General features: G+C 44.5%; 1 protein-coding gene across 30 annotated transcripts in view; it reads right to left on the bottom strand.

The window, feature by feature from the left end:
* Window positions 1–23067, bottom strand: part of FANK1 (fibronectin type III and ankyrin repeat domains 1) — a 113684-nt gene that overhangs the window by 54352 nt on the left and 36265 nt on the right. Inside the window, exon 1 of one of the 30 annotated variants that reach the window (XM_084995902.1) lies at window positions 22616–22709. The exons of 28 other annotated variants lie outside the window; for them this stretch is intronic. Coding sequence is in view for 1 of the 2 variants with exons in the window: in XM_084995878.1 (XP_084852004.1) it covers window positions 22603–22621 (19 nt within the window). In the remaining variant the exon portion in view is untranslated. Of the gene's footprint in view, window positions 1–22602; window positions 22710–23067 lie in introns of those variants that run through there. One more of the 30 variants, XM_084995878.1, reaches the window with a different exon arrangement.

The following is a 23067-nucleotide window of genomic DNA, read 5'->3' as shown; positions in this document are numbered from 1 at the left end:
TGTGAAAAATAGAAACTTCCAATAAGCAAAGAGAGGTCTCCAGGGCTTATGTTTTGTGAGTTCAAATCATTACTATGCCCATTATCTAGTTCATGTGTGTCATCCCACTGGATGTGACACTTTGTCTCTTGGCTCTGATGTTTGTCCCTTGCCTTCCATGCAGCCCTACAAAAGCCAACTCCATCCAGCCTGTAACATAAACCAACTCTATTGTTAGGAACCTCTCTTATTCGCACAAATGCCATTGGATGAAGCATGCAGACACAAAACCCTTTGAAACCCTACGGCCTTCGGGCACATTTTGCAGTTTAAAGAGTGATCGCATCGGGGGTTGTGGTCTTCAGTTTCCCTTTCCTGCCAATGTCTCTTTTGCTAACCCTTCTCTGTTCTTTGCTTGTCCGTGTATTCTTTGAATGTTATGTATGGTAGGCACCCTGCTCAGCATGGAGCGCAGCAAGGACAAGACCGGCAGGTCCAGGTCGCATCGAGTCTGGCCTTGCAGCAGATGCAAACGTTCACCCAGAGACCCTAAAATTACCACAATCCCTGGATGGACCTCGCGATTCTCGTACTCAGTGGAAAAATCAGAGGAAGACAACTATCACAGGATATCCCCTATATGTAGAATCTAAAATGTGATTTATAAAACAGAAACAGACTCACAAACATAGCAAACAGTCTTACGGTTACCAAAGGGGTAAACAGGCAGGAGAGGACCATCTTGGGAATCAGGCATTAACAGACATGCACCACGACATACAAAGCGGATAAACAGCAAGGGCCCACTTTATGGCACAGGGAACTATCACCAATATCTTATCACCTATAATGGGAAAGAATCTTATTTAACAACCTGTGATGGAAAAGAATCTATATATATATATATATGAATCGCTTTGCTGTACACTTGAAACATGACAGTATGAATCAACTATATTTCAATGTTTAAAATTTTACCGCAATCATGATCATTGCTCTAAAGGAAAAAGACCTGGTACCGTGAACTATTTGAGCTCATACCTTGGGGATGCAGCCCAGAGAGTGAAATGGAGGAGGCTGTAGCAAGAAAAAGGACCCATCAATCTGCTGATGTTGATAACATGCCACACAACATTCTCAGAGGCAAATCCAAACTTAAAAAGTCCATCTACAAACAGCTAATACAACTCAACAACGACAAAAAATCCAGCCAAAAAATTAGCAGATCTAAAAAGACATTTCTCCAAAGATGACATACAGATGGCCAAGAGGCACATGAAAAGATGCTCCACCCTGGTAATTATTAGAGAAACGCAAATCAAACCTGCCATGAGGTACCACCTCACACTAGGCAGAATGGCCGTCATCTAAAAGCCTACAAATAACAAAAGCTGGAGAGGGTGTGGACAAAAGGGAACCCTCCTGCACTGTTGGTGGGAATGTAAATTGGTGCAGCCCCTATGGAAAACAGTATGGCAGTTCCTTCAAAGACTAAAAATGTATTTAGCATATGGTCCACCAATCCCCCTCCTGAGCATCTATCCAGACAAAACTTGAATTTGAAAAGATAAATGCACCCCTATGTTCATAGCAGCACAATTCACAATAGATAAGACATGGAAACAACCTAAACGTCCATCAATAGATGAATGGATAAAGAGGTGGAATACACACACACACACACACACACACACACACAAAATGGAATATTACTCGGCCATCAAAAGCAATGAAATAGCACCATTTGCAGCAACATGGTGGACCAAGAGATTCATCATACTAAGTGAAGTAAGTCAGACAGAGAAAGACACACACCATATGATAGCACTTATATGTGGAATCTAAAACACTATATGGGGGAGTTCCCATCATGGCTCAGTGGCTAACGAATCCAACTAAGAACCATGAGGTTGCGGGTTCGATCCCTGGCCTCGCTCAGTGGGTTAAGGATCCGGCATTGCCCTGAACTGTGGTGTAGGTCACAGATGCGGTTCGGATCCCACGTTGCTATGGCTGTGGCGTAGGCCAGCGGCTAGAGCTCCGATTAGACCCCTAGCCTGGGAACCTCCATATGCTGTAAGTGCGACCCTAAGAAGCAAAAAAAAAAAAAAAAGGAGGTAATTTAAAAGAGAATAGAGTGGTCCAACAAACATTAAGACTTCCAGAGAAAAATTCAACCCTTGTCATCGACAGAGCTGATAAACAGGAGTCTTTAAAAGTTGTATTAACGAAATCACTGCGATTCTCTGTTATACATCAATACACAGTATTTGCCACATTCTACACTCTTTGCAATGAGGTTCTTTTATCACTTGTAACCATGTCCCTGGTTCTCCAACAGCAATATTTGCAAGAGAAAGAATAAACAGAAGGTTGGATGAACTTATCCCAGAAAAACGATGTTTTTCACCATAAATTTTTCCAAACTCACTCATTCTGAATAGGTTACCAGGGTATACACAGAAAAATAAATTGTACTTTCGCAGCCACTATAGAAAGATCCAGGAGCATAAATTTGGTATTAATTTTTAAAAATGGTCACTGTTCTTTACATTTATCAGAATAATGTCCTGAATGAGAAATCTGCTGCTTGTGCTACGGGATTGTTTTCATGTTTCTTGTCTTAATGGCTAAGATTCACAGTGCACAAAATTCAAAGGCAGCTAGTATGTTATTCTCCTTCCAGAAAGTCCCTCCTCAGATGTAAGATGTATAAGAAACAGTTTCAAAACAGATGTATTTCCCTGCCCCACACTAGTTACAAACGGACAGCTTTGATCTCACCTTGAACGCAAGTAAATCTTCATCTTCCCATCAGTTACCGCTTCGCTCTTCAACCCCTTCCAACTCCCTTCCTCGGCCTCTTCCCACCTCTCCCACACCTGCCCCCGAGCTTCAGCTCGTTCCTTAAATTCCTCCACAATATTTAGATTTCTACTTGAAGTTCGCTTTTGTTTTCATTCACACAATCATAACTATATAGTATATAAATGTATGTCCCTTTCAAAACCAAAATTACAAAATACTCCTGTTCAACAAGTGAAAATTGCCACACGTAAGGTATTTAAGCATAACCTCAGTTAACAAGGAAGGCAGAGCTCCCACTGTGGCGCAGTGGAAATGAATTCAACTAGCATCCATGAGGACGTGGGTTCAATCTCTGGCCTCAATGGGTTAAGAATCTGGCATTGCTGTGAGCTATGGTGTAGTTTGCAGATACAGCTCAGATCCCAGGTTTCTGGGGCGTAGGTTGGCCAGCTGCAGGTCCAATTTGACCCCTAGCCTGGGAACTTCCATATGCTGTGGGTGCGGCCCTGAAAAAAAAGGCATTAAATACCATCCAGTAGAATGAGTTCTAAAAAGCATGCTCTACTGTCCGAAAAAAAGAAACAATTTCCCATCACGGGGCAGCAGAAACAAATCCGACTGGGAACCATGAGGTTTCGGGTTGGATCCCCGGCCTCGCTCAGTGGGTTAAGGATCCGGCGTTGCCGTGAGCTGTGGTGTAGGTCACAGACACAGCTTGGATCTGGCATTGCTGTGGCTGTGGTGTAGGCTGGCAACTGTAGCTCCTATTCGACCTCTAGCTTGGGAACCTCCATATACCTTGGGTGCAGCCCTAAATAAAGGTAAAAGACATGAAAGAGAGAAAGAGAAAGAAAGAAAGAAACAGAGGTAGTTAGATACTGGAAACTTCAAAAAATAATTCTCTCAATGAAGCACATGTATTGGAAAAAAAATAACGCTGTCAACACTTTGGGAAAAACAAAAGCAATATCTACGCATTGATTTTTTTTTAAACAAGCAAAACAAAAATATTGAAACAGAAAATAAAAAGTTCTCTCATAACCTCCTCCCCAGCGATGATCACCAGCAATAGCTTGATGAAAACCCAAAGATTTCTTTCCAAAGACTTACTAAATTTTACAAAGACGGCATTCTACTCAAGGTACGGTTTTGCAGTTTGCCTTTTCTAATTAACAGGCTACTGGTTGATATTCTTGCATATTAATGTGTGACTTTAACTCCATTTTTAAAGACAAACGAAGCTTTGTATACAATCACTTATTACAAAATGATACGTGAAAAAAAAATTTACCTTTGCACAGTGATGTAAGTATTTTTAGAAGACAAATTCCTGCAAGTAAAATTGTTGAGTCTTTGGATGTGTGTATGTTTAATTTCTGTGCGTATCACCAAATAACCCTTGAAAAGAGGTATCTATCAATGTACCTACTGTATGTGAGAGACTGGCAAACAAGACTGGCAACCCCCCAAACCAGGTGTGGGGTGAAGGACATCTCCCCCACTTGTATAAGAGGACTTGGTCAAAGCACTGTTGCATTACTAATAATGCAGTTGTGAAAAATTAGAAGAGCCCTTCTCAATGAAAGAATAAATAAATTAAGGTTCATTTCTATCACGGCATACTACACACTTTTGTCACTCTTAGAAAAAAGTAACAGTATCTGCGACCTGGATGCTCCCTGGAATCCCTGTGCTTCTTTCGTCAGCTCCCATTCACTATACTCCCTCAGAAAATGTGTATATAAACAACCCTTAGGTCGTTTTGCACAAGTTTAAGAAAACTAGAAAAATAAACATGTGTTCATTCAGTAAACATTTACTGAGAACCTACTAGGAACTCTGCACTAGTGCCAGTACTGGGGATTTAGCAAGAAATAATTTCAACAAAAACCTCTTCCTCAAGCAGTTTATGTTTTAATGGGTTGGGGGCAAGATACTAAACCAATCAAATAAACAAAATACACTGAATGTTGGGAGAAAATCTTTACCACCGTAGACTATAGAAAGATGTCTTATACAGGACCAGGAAGCACTAACTGTACAAGGAAAAAACTGATAAGCCGAGTATCAATCAAATGAAAAGCTTCTGCTCTTCGACAATCACCATTAAAAAGGTAATAATAGGAGTTCCTGTCGTGGCTCAGTGGTTAACGAATCTGACTAGGAACCATGAGATTTCGGTTCGATCCCCGTCCTCGCTCAGTGGGTTAAAGATCCGGCATTGCCGTGAGCTGTGGTGTAGGTCGCAGACACAGATCGGATCCTGTGTGGCTGTGGCTGTGGTGTAGGCTGGCGGCTACAACTCCAATTAGAACCCTAGCCTGGGAACCTCCATATGGCATGGGTCCGGCCCTAGAAATGACAAAATGACAAAAAAAAAAAAGTAACACACAGAGTGGGGAAAAGAAACAACAGAACATCAAAGGCAATGATGAGACCCCCAAAAGCAACTAGAGAAACAGACACACATCCCCGTACAAAGGAATGTCAGGATAACAGCAGAATTCCCAATGACAACAATGGAAAAGCCAGAAAACAATACAGTAATATGTCCAGAGAGAAAACAAAAAGTAGCTGTCAGCCTAGAACTGCATACTCAGTAAAAACTCCCTTAAGGAGCAAGAATGAAACAAATATGTTTACCACCAACAATTAAAAAAAAAAAAAAAAAAGCATTTTGCAAGTATTTGTAAAACACATGCTCAATAAAGAATTTGTACACAAACCATAAAAAGAATTCTTAAAACAATAGGAAAACAACCCAATTAAGGAACTAGCAAAGAGCTGGAGAGACACCTCACTGACGAAGACAGACAGATGGAAAATTAGCATGTGAAGAGATGCTAAGCATCATGTATCATCCAGGAATTGCAGATTAAAACAACAACGTGACACTACCGCATACTCTATGACAGAATGGCTGAAATCCAAAAGCCTGACAATACCAAATGCTAGTAAAGACGCAGAGCAATCGCAGCTCTTACTCATTGCGGGTGGAAATGCAAAATGGTATGGCCACTCTGGAAGACAGCTTGGCAGTTTCTTTCACAGAGTTAAGTAAGCATCGTCTTAGATGTGATGCAGCAATCTTGCACCTAGGTAACTACCCAGTTGATTGGAAAACTTACGTTTACCCAAAACCCTACATGATAATGTTTACAACAGCTTTATTGTTAAGGGCCCAAAACTAGAAACAATAGGTCCTTCAGTGGATAAAAAAACAAACAAACAAACAAACAAAAAACTGTGGTAGGAGTTTCCATTGTGTCTCAGTGGTTGACGAATCAGACTAGGAGCCATGAGGTTTCGGGTTCGGTCCCTGGCCTTGCTTAGCGGGTTACTGTGAGCTGTAGTGTAGGTCGCAGACACGGCTCGGATCCTGTGTTGCTGTGGCTCTGGCATAGGCCGGTGGCTACAGCTCTGATTAGACCCCTAGCCTGGGAACCTCCATATGCAGCCAGAGTGGCCTCAGAAAAAGCAAAAACAAACAAAAAAAACAAACAAAAAAAACAGTGGTACCTCGTTTTATTAGGATGTTACTCAGTAAGGAAAAGAAATAAGCTATCCAGCTATGAAAAAAAAATTGAAGCATCTTAAAACGCATATTGCTAAATGAAAGAAACCAGTCTGACAAAGATACATCTCTATGATTCCAATTATGTGATGGTCTAGAAAAGGCCAAGCTGCAGAGACAGTAAATAGATAGTTACCAGGGGTCTCAGGAGAGGGAGGGAGGGATGAATAGGGGAGAATCAGGGGTATTTTTCAGCGCATGGAACTTTACAGCACAACAAGTGAAGCATAATGTATACAACTTTTTTTCTTTCTTTTTAGGGCCGCACCTGTGGTAGATGGAAGCCAGGGGTCGCACTGGAGCTGCAACTTCGAGCCTGCACCATAGCCATGGCAATACCAGATCCAAGCCACATCTGAGACCTATGCTGCAACGTGTGGCACCACTTGATCCTTAACCCACTGAGCGAAGCCAGGGATCGAACCTGCATCCTCACGGATACTACACTGGGCTCTTAACCTGCTGAGGCACAATCAGAACGCCAATGTCTGCAAATTTTTAAAAATCATTTAGGTGGTTTCAGAGTGTGGCGAAGCAATCTAACTTAATTAAACACGTGAAACCGTCTCACTTAGGGAAAGGGGTTCTGCCCTCAGCAACCTTGGAAATAAGCAGTCTAAAACTAAAGGCCAAAGAAACTGTACACCAAGCACTATATTCTAATTCTGATCATCTTATTTCCCACAGGGCTACAGGTTAACGGTTCTCATATTGCTGTGTATGTATATGGGAATTGGACCCTTAGGTAAATGGATGGCCGGTGGTGGGGGCCGGATTCCTCACTGGCGGAGTGAACGTTTACAGATAAGCAGGAAGAAGGACCTACGCGCTAGCGAATTAGTTGGAGCCATCAGTACAAACCCACTGTTTAGCTTAACTTACATCTGCAAGTATTACTATATGGGTGCATATTTCCTTGCTCTGCTAGATGAGAGGATCTAAAAGCAAAGCCATGCCCACAGCCACAAGCTTGTCTGGCATGGTGATCATGGTTTTCTAATAGTACCCTTCGATGAAAGAAATGAGGCATCATTCCATTCTTTTTACGTCTGAGTAGTATTCCATTGTGTATATATACCACATCTTCTTAATCCATTTACCTGTCGATGGACCATGTCTTGGCTATTGTGAATAGTGCTGCAGGGAACGTGTGGGTGCATGTGTCTTTTTCAAGGAAAGTTTTGTCCAGATATGCGCCCAAGAGCGGGACTGCTGGATCATGTGCTAGTTGTAGATTTAGTTTTCTGAGGTACCGCCATACTGTTTTCCATAGTGGATGAAACTAGACACTCTCACACTAAGTGAAGTTAAGTCAGAAAGATAAAGACAAATACCACATATCACTGACATCTAGAATCTAATATATGGCAAATATGAACCTTTCCCCAGAAAAGAAACTCACGGACTTGGAGAACAGACTTATGCTTGCCGAGGGGGAGGGAGCAGGAGGGGCTGGGAATCTGGGGGTAACAGATGCAAACTCCTGCCTTTGGAATGGATGAGCCATGAGAGCCTGCTGAATGGCACAGGGAACTATGTCTGGTCACTTACGATGGAGCATGGTAATGTGAGAAAAACAATGTATACATGTATGTGTGACTGGGTCACCTTGCCGTACAGTAGAAAACCGACAGAACACTGTAAACCAGCTATCATGGAAAAAATAAAAATCATTTAAAAAAGAAATGAGGACTCCTTTGAGAAAGGGCTGATTCTAGAAGTGGGGCAGGAAACAAAAAATGAGATGAGTCCAAAGCATCTTACAGTTCCAGAAAGTAAGTTAATGTTAAAGGGAGGGAGGGGAGAAGAGAGAGGGAGGAGGGGGAGAGAGAGGGAGGAGGGGGAGGGGGAGGGAGGAGGGGGAGGGGGAGGGAGGAGAGAAGGAGGGGGGAGGGAGGAGAGAAGGAGGGGGAGGGAGGAGAGAAGGAGGGGGAGGGGGGAGGCAGGGGAGGGAGGGGGAGAGAGAAGGGGAAGGGGAGAGAGAGGGGGAGGAGGGGAAGGGGGAGGGGAGGCAGGGGAGGCAGGGGAGGCAGGGGAGGCAGGGGAGGCAGGGGGAGGGGGGAGGGGGAAAGAGAGGGAGGAGGGGAAGAGAGGGAGGAGGGGAAGAGAGGGAGGAGGGGAAGAGAGGGAGGAGGGGAAGAGAGGGAGGAGGGGAAGAGAGGGGGGAGGGAAGAGAGGGGGGAGGGAAGAGGGAAGAAAGAGAGGGGGAAAGAGGGAGGGGAGGGAGGGGAGGCAGGGGAGGGAGGGGGTGGGGGGAGGGGCAAAGAGAGGGGGGAGGGAAGAGAGGGGGAGAGGAGGGGGAGGGAGGAGGAGGGAGGGGGAGGGAGGGGGAGAGAGAGGGAGGGGAGGGGAGGGGGAGGGGGAGAGAGAGGGAGGGGAGGGGGAGGGGGGAGGGAGGGGGAGGCAGGGGAGGGAGGGGAGAGAGAGGGGGGAGGGAAGAGAGGGGGGAGGGAAGAGAGGGGTAGAGGAGGGGGAGGGAGGAGGAGGGAGGGGGGAGGGGGGAGAGAAGGAAGGGGAGGGGGAGGGGGGAGGGAGGGGGAGGCAGGGGAGGCAGGGGAGGGAGGGGGGGGAGAGAGAAGGAGAGGGGGGAGAGAGAAGGAGGGGGGAGAGAGAAGGAGAGGCAGGGGAGAGAGGGGGGGAGAGGGGGGAGAGAGGGGGGGAGGGAGGAGAGAGGGGGGAGAGGGGGGAGAGGGGGGAGGGGAGAGAGAGGGAGGGGGGAATCTCAACTGTCATAAAATCTCAACTATCATAAAAAAATATGGAGTTCCCATTGTGGCTCAGTGGTTAGTAAACCTGACTAGCATCCATGAGGATGCAGGTTTGAGCCCTGGCCTTGTTCAGCAGGTTCAGGATCCAGTGTTGCCATCAACTGTGGTGTATATCACAGACAAGGCTCAGATCCTACGTGGTTGTGGCTATGGCACAGGCCGGCGGCTACAGCTCTGATTGGACCCCTAGCCTGGGAACCTCCATATGCCACAGGTGTGGCCCTAAAAAAGACAAAAAGACCAAAAAAAATAAAGTTTATTTTAGGAAAGACATGACCAATAGGCAAAAAGCAGAAAATATGACTTATAATGAAAAAAATCAGTAAGAATGAGCCCAGAAATGACATAATTGATAGAATTCATAAGCAAGTCCATTACCTATTATAATTACGCTCTGTGTGTTCAAGCAGATAAAGAAAAGCCTAAGTGTGATAAGGACAGAATGGAAGACATAAAAATAGCTAATTGGAACTTCTTGAAATGAAAGATACAATCTGAAATGAAAAACTGAAAAGGACAACAGATTATACACCAGAGAAAACTGTACCAATAAACTAGAGGACATAGCAATAAAAAAAGTGGATAAAATGAAGCATAGTGGGAAAAAAAAGATGAGAACAGCATTGCTGACCCAAGAGAAAATATCAAGCAGTTCAAGGAGGAGGAGAGAAAAAAAAAAGAGGCAGAAAATTATTTAAAGAAATAATAGCCAGACTTTTAAAACCTACTCAGAGATCTGAGGGTCATTATTGGTTCAAGTGTTTAATTTGGTTCATGCATCGTCGTGGCCTCGCCCTGCTGACCAGCAGCGGCACATGGATTTCAACTGACGGTTCAAAGCAATGTTCTCCAACAAAATGCAATTGCCTTTTATTTCTTCTTTTCCCAGGGCGAGATCATCATGACAGCTTTGATTAGGAAACTCCTTGTTACTCGCTTCTATTATTGGTGATATTTATTACTGTAAATCCACAGAAATGCAACAGAAATATGCATACGCAGAAAGAGCATATCATTGCCACAGAAGCTGGGGAAAAAAAGAACACGTGGAAGCATTTCCTAAATATCAGAAAGCTGGAAATGCCAAGTACTAAAAACTGATCATCCTGGGCCATTTAATTGTGCTCACTGATTTTAGCTTTTCTATTTTTCTTACAGAAAAATAAACTCAGGACTCTCTTTTATCTACATCTTCAATTCTCTCCCTGTCATGAGTTGAAATGTGCACCTGAAAAAGGTCTGCTAGGTCCTAACCCCTCAGTGCCTCAGAGTGGGATCTTACTTGCCCACAGGGGGATTGCTGATGGACTGAGTTAGGATGAGGTCATAATGGATAGAGCGGAACCCAAGTCCAGCGTGACTGAGGTCCTAAGAAGAGATGCAGACAGACACAGGGACAATGCCCTGTGACAAGAGAGGCAAAGAATGAAGTGCTGCAACTCCAAGCCAAGGATTGTCAGGAAAACACTGGAAACTGCAGAGGCTAGGAAGGCTCCTTCCTATGGCCTTCAGGGAGCATAGCCCCCAGAACTGGGAGACAATGTATGTCCACCGTTTTTAGACAAAAAAGACAAAAAAGACAAAGTGAAAAGTTTCCCATATTTGATGAAAAGTACAAATGCACAGATCTAGAATTTAAGAAACTCAAGCAGAATAAACGTAAGAAAATCATGCCAAATGGCATTGGTTTTCATTTTATTATTGAAATTTAACCAAAAAAAAAATTTTTTTTTTTGTCTTTTGTCCTTTTAGGGCTGCACTTGAGGCATACGGAGGCTCCCAGGCCAGGGGTCCAATCAGAGCTGTAGCTGCTGGCCTATGCCAGAGCCACAGCAATGCCAGATCCAAGCCTTTTCTGGGACCTACACCACAGCTCACAGCAAAGTTGGATCCTTAACCTACTGAGCGAGGCCATGGATCGAACTCACAACCGCATGGTTCCTAGTTAGATTTGTTTCTGCTGCACTATGATGGGAACGCCAAACCAAAAAATCTTAAAAGCAGCCATAGGTCAAAAAAAAAAAAAAAAAAAAAATTAAGTACGGAAAAACAAAGAATAACAGCAGACCTCTCCTTGGAAATAAGGGAGTTGATTCTACATAGAAACATCTTGAAAGTACTACTAGAATACTTTTTTTTGGTCTTTTCTAGGGCCCTACCAGCAGCATATAAAGTTTTCTAGGCTAGGGGTCTAATCAGAGCTATAGCTACCAGCTTATGCCAGAGCCACAGCAACGTGGGATCCGAGCTGTGTCTGCGACCTACACCACAGCTCACGGCAACGCCGGACCCTTAACCCACTGAGCCAGGCCAGGGATCGAACCTGCAACCTCATGGTTTCTAGTTGGATTCATTAACCCCTGAGCCACAACAGGAACTCCACTACTAGAATTCTTTACCCTCTGACAATCTCTTTAAGAAATTAAAGAAAAACAAAGTCTTTTTTAGATCAACAAAAGCTTAGAGAACTCATCGTCAGCAAACCTGAATCATAAAACACGTTAAAAGGTTCTCAGGCAGAAGAGAATCCAGCACGAGGTGAAAATCTGGATCTACACGAAGGAATAAAACAAACTAAAAAGGGCAAACGTGTGGGTAAATATAAGCAAAAACCAGAGATACGCAAGTTCCCACTGAAGGCTCAGTGGGTTACGGACCTGATATTGTCTCCATGAGGACGTGGGTTCGAACACTTGCCTCACTCGGTAGGTTGAGGATCTGACGTTGCCGCAGGTTGCGGCATAGTCACAGATGCAGCTCAGACCCAGTATTGCCATGGCTGTGACGCAGGCCTGCAGCTGCAGCTCTGATTTGACCCCTGGCCTGGGAACGTCCATATTCCACAGGTGAAGCCGTAAAAAAAAAAAACCACAGGAACTACATTGGGAGGTTAGTAGGCCATGTATCAGGACAACACACCGATGGCCCCGAGGATGCGGGGGATGGAAGTAGGTTCTGTAAGGTTCTCACGCAGACCGTAAGATGCTATGGCAGCATTTACAGAAAGACTGTGATGGGTTCTGTACTACTACCCAGCCTTGTACAAGTTCATGATGAGCTCACACCTCTTCTGACTTGTCCACTAAAAACACCTTCCCTCTGGTTTGTCTGATATTTTCTCAAGGAGCCTGGGGAGGACCCTTCTTGGTCACGCAAAGGACCCTTCTTGGTCACGCAAATCGCTCATCAAACATACCCACAGATGATCACATGGTTATTTAACCCTTTTAAGTCAGTGACTAAACTATCATTTTAAAACCTATTTAAAATTCCTAACCCCGATATTTACATGATTCCTCTAATGACTTTACATCATTACAAACATATATTACAACAAATTCATTACATGTCATGTCCCTCTGCGGTATTTTCTACAAACCCCCAACCAAGAGCCTTGGGGTCAAAAGGGAAAAATTCCGACTTGATCTGAAGTGGGAAAGCAATAAAAATCAAAATTGTTCACACTCATACCTCACAAATAAACCTGGCCGCTCTGTTCCATTTTCTACACATTGCATTACATGTGGAGGCTGAATAGCAGAGCGTTTCTAGCAAGGGATATTGCCAGTAAATCCTCTTTTCCCTACAACCTTTAAGAAAAAGCCGATGACTTCTTGACTTTTCTTGAAGTGAAGACCTCAATAAATACCAATGTGAATACTCTTTCAAATATATTCAATTCTGCCCTTAAAAAAATACCCCAAAAGAACGGGGTTAAGCTTCAAGAGCTATTACATATTCTGTGTAAAATGTTTGCATTCTCAGTAAGGACACCTTGCAGCCAACTTGTTATACAGAAAAGTTACTGATGCCAATCTCCATTTTCCTCGTGATTCTAACTTTTTTTTTTTTTTTTTTTTTTTTGTGATTTCTTGGGCCTCTCCCACAGGATATGGAGGTTCCCAGGCTAGGGGTCGAATCAGAGCTGTAGCCACCGGCCTACACCAGAGCCACAGCAACGCGGGATCCGAGCCGAGTCTGCAACCTACACCACAGCTCACAGCAACGCCGGATCCGTAACCCACTGAGCAAGGCCAGGGATCAAACCCGCAACCTCATGGTTCCTAGTCGGATTCGTTAACCACTGAACCACGATGGGAACTCCGTGATTCTAACTTTAAAATGTGAATAAATAAGAATGTGGCCTTAGACGTCATTTCGTCACATCCAAGTAAGTGATTATAGTTCAACTGAGTAGAATGCTTTCGAAACCTGAAAATTCTTTGAAATTTCCTTGCGTGTGCAGCGTTCCATCCATTCCACCTCTGCGCTCCCCAGCTTCCGCTGCGCTAGAAGGTGTGTTTTTTCCTCACTTCGAGGAAATTTGATTTTGTTTGGGAGCTAAATGATTACTTGATGTGAAGCATATAAATGGGTTTTTAGTAAAATGTCATTAAAAATAAGATAGTTGCATCAAATGCAAGGATTACAAGTGTTTCTAAGAGGAGTTCCCATCGTGGCGCAGCAAAAATGAATCCAAATAGTAACCATGAGGTTGCAGGTTCGATCCCTGGCCTCGCTCAGTGGGTTAAGGATCCAGCAATGCTGTGAGCTGTGGTGCAGGTCACAGATGTGGCTTGGATCCTCTGTTGCTATGAGCTGTGGTATAGACCGGCAGCTGTAGCTCTGATTCGACCCCTAGCCTGGGAAGCTCCATATGCCATGGGTGCAGCCTTAAAAAAGCAAAAAAAAATAAAAGTGTTTCTCAGAAATTCTTCATCAGGCAAAAGCAACTGACAAAAAAAACACCAGCAATTTCTTTTTTCTTTTCTTTTTTTTTTTTTTTTTTTTTTTTTGGCCACTCCACAGCATGTGGAAGTCCCAGGCCAGGGATCAGATCTGAGCCGCAGCCAAATCCTTTAACCCACTGTGCCGGGCCAGGTATTGAACCTGAATCCTAGTGCTTCAGAGATGCCACCAATTCCACTGTGCCACAGTGGGAGCTCGAGAGCAATTTCTGCTCAAGTTATCACTCTGGGCAGCTCTTCTTTTTAAACTATCTTTCACTCTTGGTTAAATAGATGCTCTGTTCATTAGTTTCCCTTTCCCTATCTTTTTAAACTCAAAATCCGTTTTGGAGTTCCCTGGTGGCTCAGCAGGTTAAGGATACAGCATTGTCACTATTGTGGCTTGGGCTCAATCCCTGGCCCAGAACTTCTACATGCCGCAGGCACAGCCAAAAATTAAAATAAAAATCCATTTTGGCCAGCACGGGAAAAAAAATCTATTGTATTAAAATTCTTATGGAATATCAAATTTATATCAACTTTATTTACAAATTCTTGATTCTCTAAGAAGAGTTTTATGCTTTTCACCACAGTAACACCACCATCGTCCCAAAGCAACAGAAATAAAAGCAAAAATAAACCAATGGGACCTAATCAGACTTATAAGCTTTTGCACAGCAAAGGAAACCATAAAAAAAACAAAAAGACAACTTATAGAATGGAAGAAAATAGCTCAAATGATGGAACTGACAAGGGCTTAATCTCTAAAATATATAAACAACTCATACAACTCAACAGCAAAAAAGCCAACAACCCAATGGAAAAATGGGCAAAAGACCTGAAAAGGCATTTCTCCAAAGAAGATATACAGATGGCCAACAAGAAAAAATGCTCAATATCCCCAATTATTAGAGAAATGCAAATCAAAACCACCATGAGGTACCACCTCACACCAGTCAGAATGGCCATCATTAATAAGTCCACAAATAACAAATGCTGGAGGGGGTATGGAGAAAAGGGAACCCTCCTGCACTGTTGGTGGGAAGGTAAACTGGTACAACCACTACAGAGATCAGTATGGAGGTACCTTAGAAAACTATACATAGAACTACCATATGACCCAGTAGTCCCACTCTCGGCATATATCCAGACAAAACTTTCCTTAAAAAAGACACATGAACCCGCATGTTCAGTGCAGCTCTATTCACAACAGCCAAGACATGGAAACAACCTAAATGTCCATCGACAGATGACTGGATTAGGAAGATGTGTTATATATACACAATGGAATACTACTCAGCCATAAAAAGGAACAAGATAATGCCATTTGCAGCAACATGGATGGAACTAGAGACTCTCATACTAAGTGAAGCAAGTCAGAAAGAGAAAGACAAATACCATATGGTATCACTTACATCTGGAATCTAATATACAGCACAAATGAAACTTTCCACAGAAAAGAAAACTCATGGATTTGGAGAATAGACTTGTGGTTGCCAAGGGGGGAGGGGGAGGGAGTGGGATGGATCGGGAGCTTGGGGTTAAGAGACGCAAGCTATTCCCTTTGGAGTGAGATCTTGCTGTATAGCACTGGGAACCGTATCTAGTCACTTATGGTGGAGCCCGATAATGTGAGAAAAGAAATGTGTATGTGTGACCGGGCCACCTTGCTGTACAGTAGAAAACTGACAGGACACGGCAAACCCGCTATCATGGAAAAAATAAAAAGCCTTCAAAAACACCAGCACCACCACCAGCGTGATGACAGTAAGTTTTAGCGAGCACTTACATGGGGCCAGGTGTTGTGCCAAGTGCTTCAGAGCCACTGTCTCATCTCAGGCTCTCAGACACGGAGGAGGAAGCAGAACCCTTACCCACATTGCAGATGGGGACACAAAGGCCGCCCAAGGTCGGAGGTCACCCGACCAGGAGAGGCTGAACCCTCGTCTGTCTTGACACCAGAGACCACAAAGCTATGCTGGATCTGGGGGTGTGACTCCCCATGAAATGGAAAAATACACGGGAGCAACCAAGAGCCCTTCCGGCTCTGCCGGCTCCCTGGGACCTCCGTCTCAGAGCCAAGTTCAGAATTCTCCCAAGCTGCTCATTCCAGAGCCCAGCATCTATGCTGTTACCTTTTATTTTTCCTGCAGCAACTGCAAATAAATTCACCTTTAAGATCCCAATGCACAAGACACAGAAACAGAATCAATCTGATAAAAAAGCAGCAGGGGCGGGGGGGGGGGCATCCTGAAGGGTCCTCCCTTCTCCATCAGGGGCGGAGAGCGCCAAGTTTGAAAATCACTGGACAGCCCTCGGGCCAGGCCGGTGCAATGACCTCGCTTTCGGAGACGCCACTTTAGCCAAGGAGCCCAATGCAAACCCAGAGCCTTCACCGCAGAGGCTGGACCCAGCAGCCCTCCCAGAGCAAGGAGGCCTGGCAGCCCCAGAAATGGGGTTCCCTGTTTACAGACAGTGGTTCTGCTTTGCTCCCCAGACCCAAGGCTGGGTTGAGGCAGCTTGTCCACACAAACATTTAAGGGTTGTTCTTGGCACCTCCCCAGAAATGGGCTTCCCTGTTTACAGACAGTGGTTCTGCTTTGCTCCCCAGACCCAAGGCTGGGTTGAGGCAGCTTGTCCACACAAACATTTAAGCCCACTGGGGCCAAGTCCTGCAGCAGACAGGCAGCATGAAGCAAAGCCCTGCCCTGGCACCGAGGTGACTCAGAGTGTCTACGCAGGGATCCTGGACATGGTGAGGGCCCAAGAGACTAATATTGTGCAGCTGAGCCCATATTTACTACTTTGGTGGGGCAGGGGTCCTTGGCTATGAAGTAACTAGACCCAGAGAAAGGTTTACTACAAAGCTAAGGAGGCCTCAATCTTTGGGGTCTCTCAGGGGCCTTCCAGGTCTCCACAAGGGGTCCTTACCATGTGCCACATTTGAAGTCCAGGCTGTTGGGAGGGTGTCCCCTTCCCAGGACGCCTCCCCCACCCCCCTGCCCCGCGGCTTGGGACTAAAGGGACAGTGAGCTGGAGACGCAATTGGTTTGATGAGGCAGAGCTGTGCCGTTTGCAGCTTCTCCCATGTGTAACCGAGGTCCCGCCTGCGCTCCTTCCGTGGCAGTCACTTCACCCCGCCCACCCCATGGGGCTCACGTCCCATCACCTGGGTTCAGGGAGAAAGGTTCTACAGCCACATGAGGGGTGGAGACGGAGTATAGAGAGACAGCAGCTCGTCTCTGGAAAATTCTCCAAACATCCATATTTAAAATCTGAAGCAGAGAGTTGAGATCTCACTGATGGCTAATTAAAACCCAGGTTTTCACTGTTGGGAAGATGTACAGGAAGCAGGGCCTACCATTATCAACATCCTGCACTTGGTCTTTTTCAGGGCAAATCATAGGAAATAAAATTTGTCAAAATTCTTGGTTTGTAGGACACAAAGTATTATTGCAAATAGCAAGTCTCAAGACGAGGCTGTGTGATTTATGCATTCCTTATGCACAGCTTATCTGATGCATCTTGTCCTCACAAAGTCTGACAGTTCCAGATAAAAGAGCATGTGAAATTGCCACCAAGACAGCAAAGTGGCCTGAAGAAACAAAGGTTCCAATGAAAAACTCCTACACATATTCCATCCATAACTCGATATTGGGGGGCTCCATTGAACACGGGGGCCATTTTTAAATGCATTTGAATTGCTCTTGTTTGCCCTAATTTCAGATCTCAAATTTTCTGCATTTTTCTACCATTATTAATCATTCCCCGATTCAAAGACAATGAAAAGTAGCAAAAGCTAAAGTGGGAGATTGAAAAAGATGAACTTTGGCAGTACCTTTGAAATGCTGAAAACTCCCCTATGTAACAATAAAATTCTAAAATCTAATGGCTAAAATGGTATGCAGGACTATTTTGAAACGAATCATGACAGTCAAGAAAGTACTGATAATAAAAATGACAACGGAAGTGCTAAGACTAAGAATGATAGTATTCCTGAACATGAAATAGAATTTCCAAATAGAAAACTATTTCTACTCTCTGCACAACCTCATTTTAATGAATTTGTTGACTTCCATAAGTACCCTGAGCCTTTTTTTTTTTTTTTTTTTTTTGGTCTTTTGAGGGCTACACCCAAGGCTTGTGGAAGTCCCCAGGCGAGGCCTCTAATTGGAGTTCTAGCTGCCGGCCTACACCACAGCCTCAGCAACATCAGGCTGCATCTTCGACCTGCGCCACAGCTCACAGCAACGCCGGAGCCTTGGCCCATTGAGCGAGGCCAGGGATCGAACCTGCATCCTCATGGATTCATTTCCACTGAGCCACAATGGGAACGCCTTTAAGTACCCTGAACTTTCATCCTGGTCTGTTACATACTGTGAATACAAGTTTTTCACCTCCAAAAATCATGATTCTCTATTTATAGAAAATCGAATGGAATACGAAGCATTTGATAAGGAGCTCCCGTCACTGTGGATTTACGCATAAAATTTATGTGGATTACACGTTAACTTGAATTAAAATGTTCTTCACCGTTGCCTTGGACAGACAAGAAAGGACATTCAGCATTACTGTCAAGGACCAAAAAGAATAGTTTAGGGTATTTACTGGTTAAATGAAAAGGTTCCCCATCAGATATAACAATGAAAACTGATGTTTTCAAATAAAAGAAATTTCAGGGAATTAGACTCACTGCTGCATTGGATCAATTTTTACATGAACGCTTGGAAAACTGTCAAAATGAAAGGACCAGCGTGATTTATTTAGCCAAAACAGCTCATAAAGAATTAATCAAAAGAGGGGAAAACGTGAACTAAATGAAGTGAGAAATCAAATCCACAAACCAGACATCAACTAACACTCTCCTGCTTCAGACAACAAACCAGACACCAAACAACACTCTACTGCATCAGACTCTACAAGAGTGAATGGCTTTGTGGGTGTGCCAGGACGAGTGCTACTCCAAGACAGGAAAACAATTTGCTGTGCAGAAAACTCATTCTTAAGTTTTTGGCGAAATTCATCTGAAATTGAGGCCCGCCCAGGAATCATTCAAATGCAGTTTTGGCTTTTCAGCGGAGGGAACACTGCTCTGGGCAACTGCAACCCACGTGCCACACCTGCCATCCCTCAGCGACAAAACGGCCGTTAGAAATGGTATTCCAGCTTCACGCCCGCTCTAGACACACGAGTAAGTATTTAAAATATATTCTGGAGGTCCCACCACAGCACAGTGGTTAACGAATCCGACTAGGAACCACGAGGTTGAGGGTTCGATCCCTGGCCTCGCTCGGTGGATTAACGATCCGGCATTGCTGTGAGCTGTGGTGTGGGTGGCAGATGCAGCTCGGATCCCGCGTTGCTGTGGCTCTGGCATAGGCTGGTGACTACAGCTCCGATTCGACCCCTAGCCTGGGAACCTCCACGTGCCGCAGGAGCGGCCCTAAAAAGCAAACATAAATAAATAAAATAAATTAAATAAAATTAAAATTAAATAAAAGTATAAAAAAATAAAAATTAAACAAATAAAATATATCCTGGGCGCCGCTCATCCCTAAAGCACATCAGACAAGGTTGCCTCACGCAGAACCTGAAGTGACTGACTACTTCAGGATGACAACAGCTATGCTTTTTTCTTGGGTTTCTGTCTTATATTGGACTCCTGGAGGGTTTGGGGAGGGGGCAGTACCCAGGGCATGGGGAAATTCCCAAGCCACACCACAGCAGTGACAACAGTGGATCCTTAACCGCTAGGCCCCCAGGGTACTCCCTCGATGTGCTATTTTATTTTATTTTATTTTATTTATTTATTTATTTTTTGTCTTTTTAGGGCTATACCCACGGCATACGGAGGTTCCCAGGCTAGAGGTCGAATCAGAGTTGCAGCTGCCGGCCCACACTACAGCCACAGCAACTCGGGATCTGAGCCACGTCTGTGATCTATACCACAACTCATGGCCATGCCAGATCATTAACCCACTGAGCAATGCCAGAGATAGAACCCTAGTCCACATGGCTGCTAGTCGGGTTCGTTAACCACTGAGCCATGGCAGGAACTCCTCGATGTGGTATTTTAAACATCCATGCCCGCCTGGATTTTTCTTTTAAAAGTCTCCAGGTAATGAGGGGGTCTGTCCATTACAAAGCAGTGAAATCTTGCGCACAACAACAGTTAAGCACAAGGACATTTGAGTGACCCTAAAACATTGTCTATAAGTGAGAAGGAAAACGTAAAGGCAAATGAGGCGCAAAAATGTTTGCGCAAAACGTCACTAACAGTTGCACACAAGGCCACGTCTTGTATAATTCTGTTTATAGGAAGTGTCCAAAACAGACAAATCTTTAAAGACAGAAGGTAAATTCGAGGGTGCAAAGGGCCGGGAGGAGAGGGAAAAGGGAATTAAGTGCCGATGGGATTTCCTTGGGGGGTTAGGAAATAAAATTAGATAACGGTGACGGTTACGTATCTGTGCGAATATGTTAAAGAAAAAAAAAAAAGGCTGTACATGTTTTTTAAACAGTAGATTTTATGATAGTGAAGTATTTTAAAATAATTTGTATATTTTAAAAATTAACCAAGGTTGACTTCACCATTTTACCTGCAATTTTGAAAACCTATTTTAGACTAGGTCAATAAAAATATTTTCAATTTCTTATTTGGACATATATGAAGGGTTCCATGTATTTATTAAACAAAGAAGAAAATGCAGAGAATTGTTGAAATGTGAAACAAAAGTGATTAGAAATGAGCAATACAATAGAAATTATTCTGGCATCAAGAAGCAAATTGTAAGAGAAAGATTTTCAGATCTCCATCAGAGCAGGAACTAAAGCTAAGATGTAAATTTCAAGCACAATGAATAGATCCTTGGATTGTCTGATAACCCAATTAATAGGGAGAAGTCCATCATATGAGCACAGTGGGAAAGTACCGAAATTTTTGCTGCGTTTTCCTAAAAAAATGAATTGAAGATAAAATGAAACTCCTAACTGCCCCTATTTTAAAGACATTAGTGACAAAGTGTGTAATTACAAGTGTCCGCCATTTGTTGAGAATTTACAATGACTCTGGGCCAGGAAAACGTGAAAGGACCACACGGGGAGGAAACCTGGTGGAGAAGTTTCAGCCAATTATCATGTAACATAGCAAGAACATTATATAAGGAGTTTCATAATGTTAGCACCAATAGTTTAGTGATTACATAAATGTAAAGACCAAATTACCTCTTTAGCTACAAAAGTATTAAATCATTGTTATACCAAAGCTACTATCATAATATACAGCAAAAATATATAGGAAAAAATGTAATACAAATGTAATGTGCAATTTATTAAAATGTTATTTTTCTGGATTTTTACTCTTTTGATACTTGTCAGCTATGTGCCTTTTTTGTTTGTTTGTTTTTGCACCTTTTTAGGGCCGCACCTATGGCATATGGAGGTTCCCAGGCTAGGGGTCCAATGGGAACTGTAGCTGGCGGCCTACACCACAGCCACAGCAACACGGGATCTGAGCCGCATCTCCGACCTACACCACAGCTCATGGCAACACCGGATCCTTAACCCACTGAGTGAGGCCAGGGATCGAACCCACAACCTCATGGTTCCTAGTCAGATTCATTAACCACTGCGCCACGATGGGAATTCTGGCATTCTTTTTCTTAAAGAAGACTCCCCAAACTGTTTCAGCACCCACAAAAGCTTGATTTACCTCTGAATGGAAGTGAAATTACTAGAAAGCTGTCAGTTTCTTACCATGCTGACCACCGTTTGGGCAACAAGGCTGTAATAATCAACGACCTGGCAACTGAGAGACAAAGTGAGCTTAAGGCGGGCCTCCGTGGTTCATTTATCAGGTAGTGCGAAAGGCCTTCTTGTCGGGCACTGTGCTCGGCTACGTGGATACAGAGGTGAGCAGACCAGGCCTGGGCTCCGCCTTCAGGAAGCTTCCAGGTCCACGGGGCAGAGGAAGAACCATCAGGTCATCTCCCCGTGACCAACGGTCAGTGCAGCGAAGGAATATCACAGAGAAGACCACCACGGAGTACAACTGGGTGACTTTCAGCAAAGGAACGCACGGGGCTACAGAGGAGTGGTGGTGACACCAGCAGAGACGGGAGAGAAGCTCCGCCCACACGCTCAGACGAGGAGACCAGCGATGGGGGAAAGCAGCGCGGTCTCAACCCAGCGGGACGCCAGCACCGAGCGGGAGGGAACAGCGCTGGGATCCACAGCTCAGCAGGGCCCACGGTAACATGCCTGCAGAGCTGGCACAACTGTACCCGGGCTGCCAGGAGGGACAGGTCCAACAGGAAACGGTCACTGCGTGGTGATGCAGACAGACTGATATAGAATCCTGGCTGCAACATTGCAGCCACCTGCGAGATGCCTTTCCTTGGTGGCTGGGGCGGGAGCTGAGTTACTGCCTGAGAAGCTGCGAGGTACTCTGCACAGAGCTTAGTACATGGTGCTTAGCACACAGCACTCAACAAACAGAAGCTGCCCCCAGTGTGGCCCTTCCTCCCCTCCCCTCCCGCAGTCTGTTTTGTCCCTTCCACTGGGTCCGGGATCAGCCATAACTCATCCAGGACTGAAATTCTGCCCACAACTCATTCTCTATGAATAGCCTCGCAGCCCTGAGATCTGCAACTGCTTGCGAGCATTGCCACCTACTGCCTAGGCTAGATCCGTCCCAGCCCTCACCCAGCATGCCGTCAGATGCTGCCAGCCAGCCTGGCTGGGTTACCTGTATGACTTACACGCATGACCTGCCCTGCTGTTCATCCTGTCCTGCCGAGCCTGTTTCCCGGGTCACCTGCCCCAGCTCTGCGAGCCCAGTTTCCTTAAGAATGTAATTAAGCACAATCAGATCTTGTTTCCAGTGTCCTCCTTCCAAACCAGGCTGCCAGCTGTCACCTCAAGCCTATAAACAGCTCTTGCTGACTTCTAACTCACTGTGGAAAAGGGAACCACAGAGTTATGCTGATTAAAAAGCATCTGTTAAGTAAGTGCCACACCGGGTTCTGAGTGGGAGGCTGAGAAGTAAAGCTTTGGGCTGTATTTCAGCTAAGCTACAAGCCGCTCCAAGAACCTGGAAGCCTCTTTTTCTTTTTTTTTTTCTTTTAACCTCCACCTATAACACCCCACTCCAAGATTCAGTTCACCATAAGCTCCACCTCCAAGAGCTGAATTCTCACATCTCTTCAATTTC

Source organism: Sus scrofa, chromosome 14, assembly GCF_054392235.1.
Source record: "Sus scrofa isolate SSC_HxYL_T2T_F1_AM1 chromosome 14, Sscrofa_HxYL_maternal_Yorkshire_Landrace_v2.0, whole genome shotgun sequence".
Taxonomy (NCBI): domain Eukaryota; kingdom Metazoa; phylum Chordata; class Mammalia; order Artiodactyla; family Suidae; genus Sus; species Sus scrofa.
The sequence above is the reverse complement of the archived record's forward strand: the minus strand, read 5'-3'. Positions and strand labels throughout refer to the sequence as shown.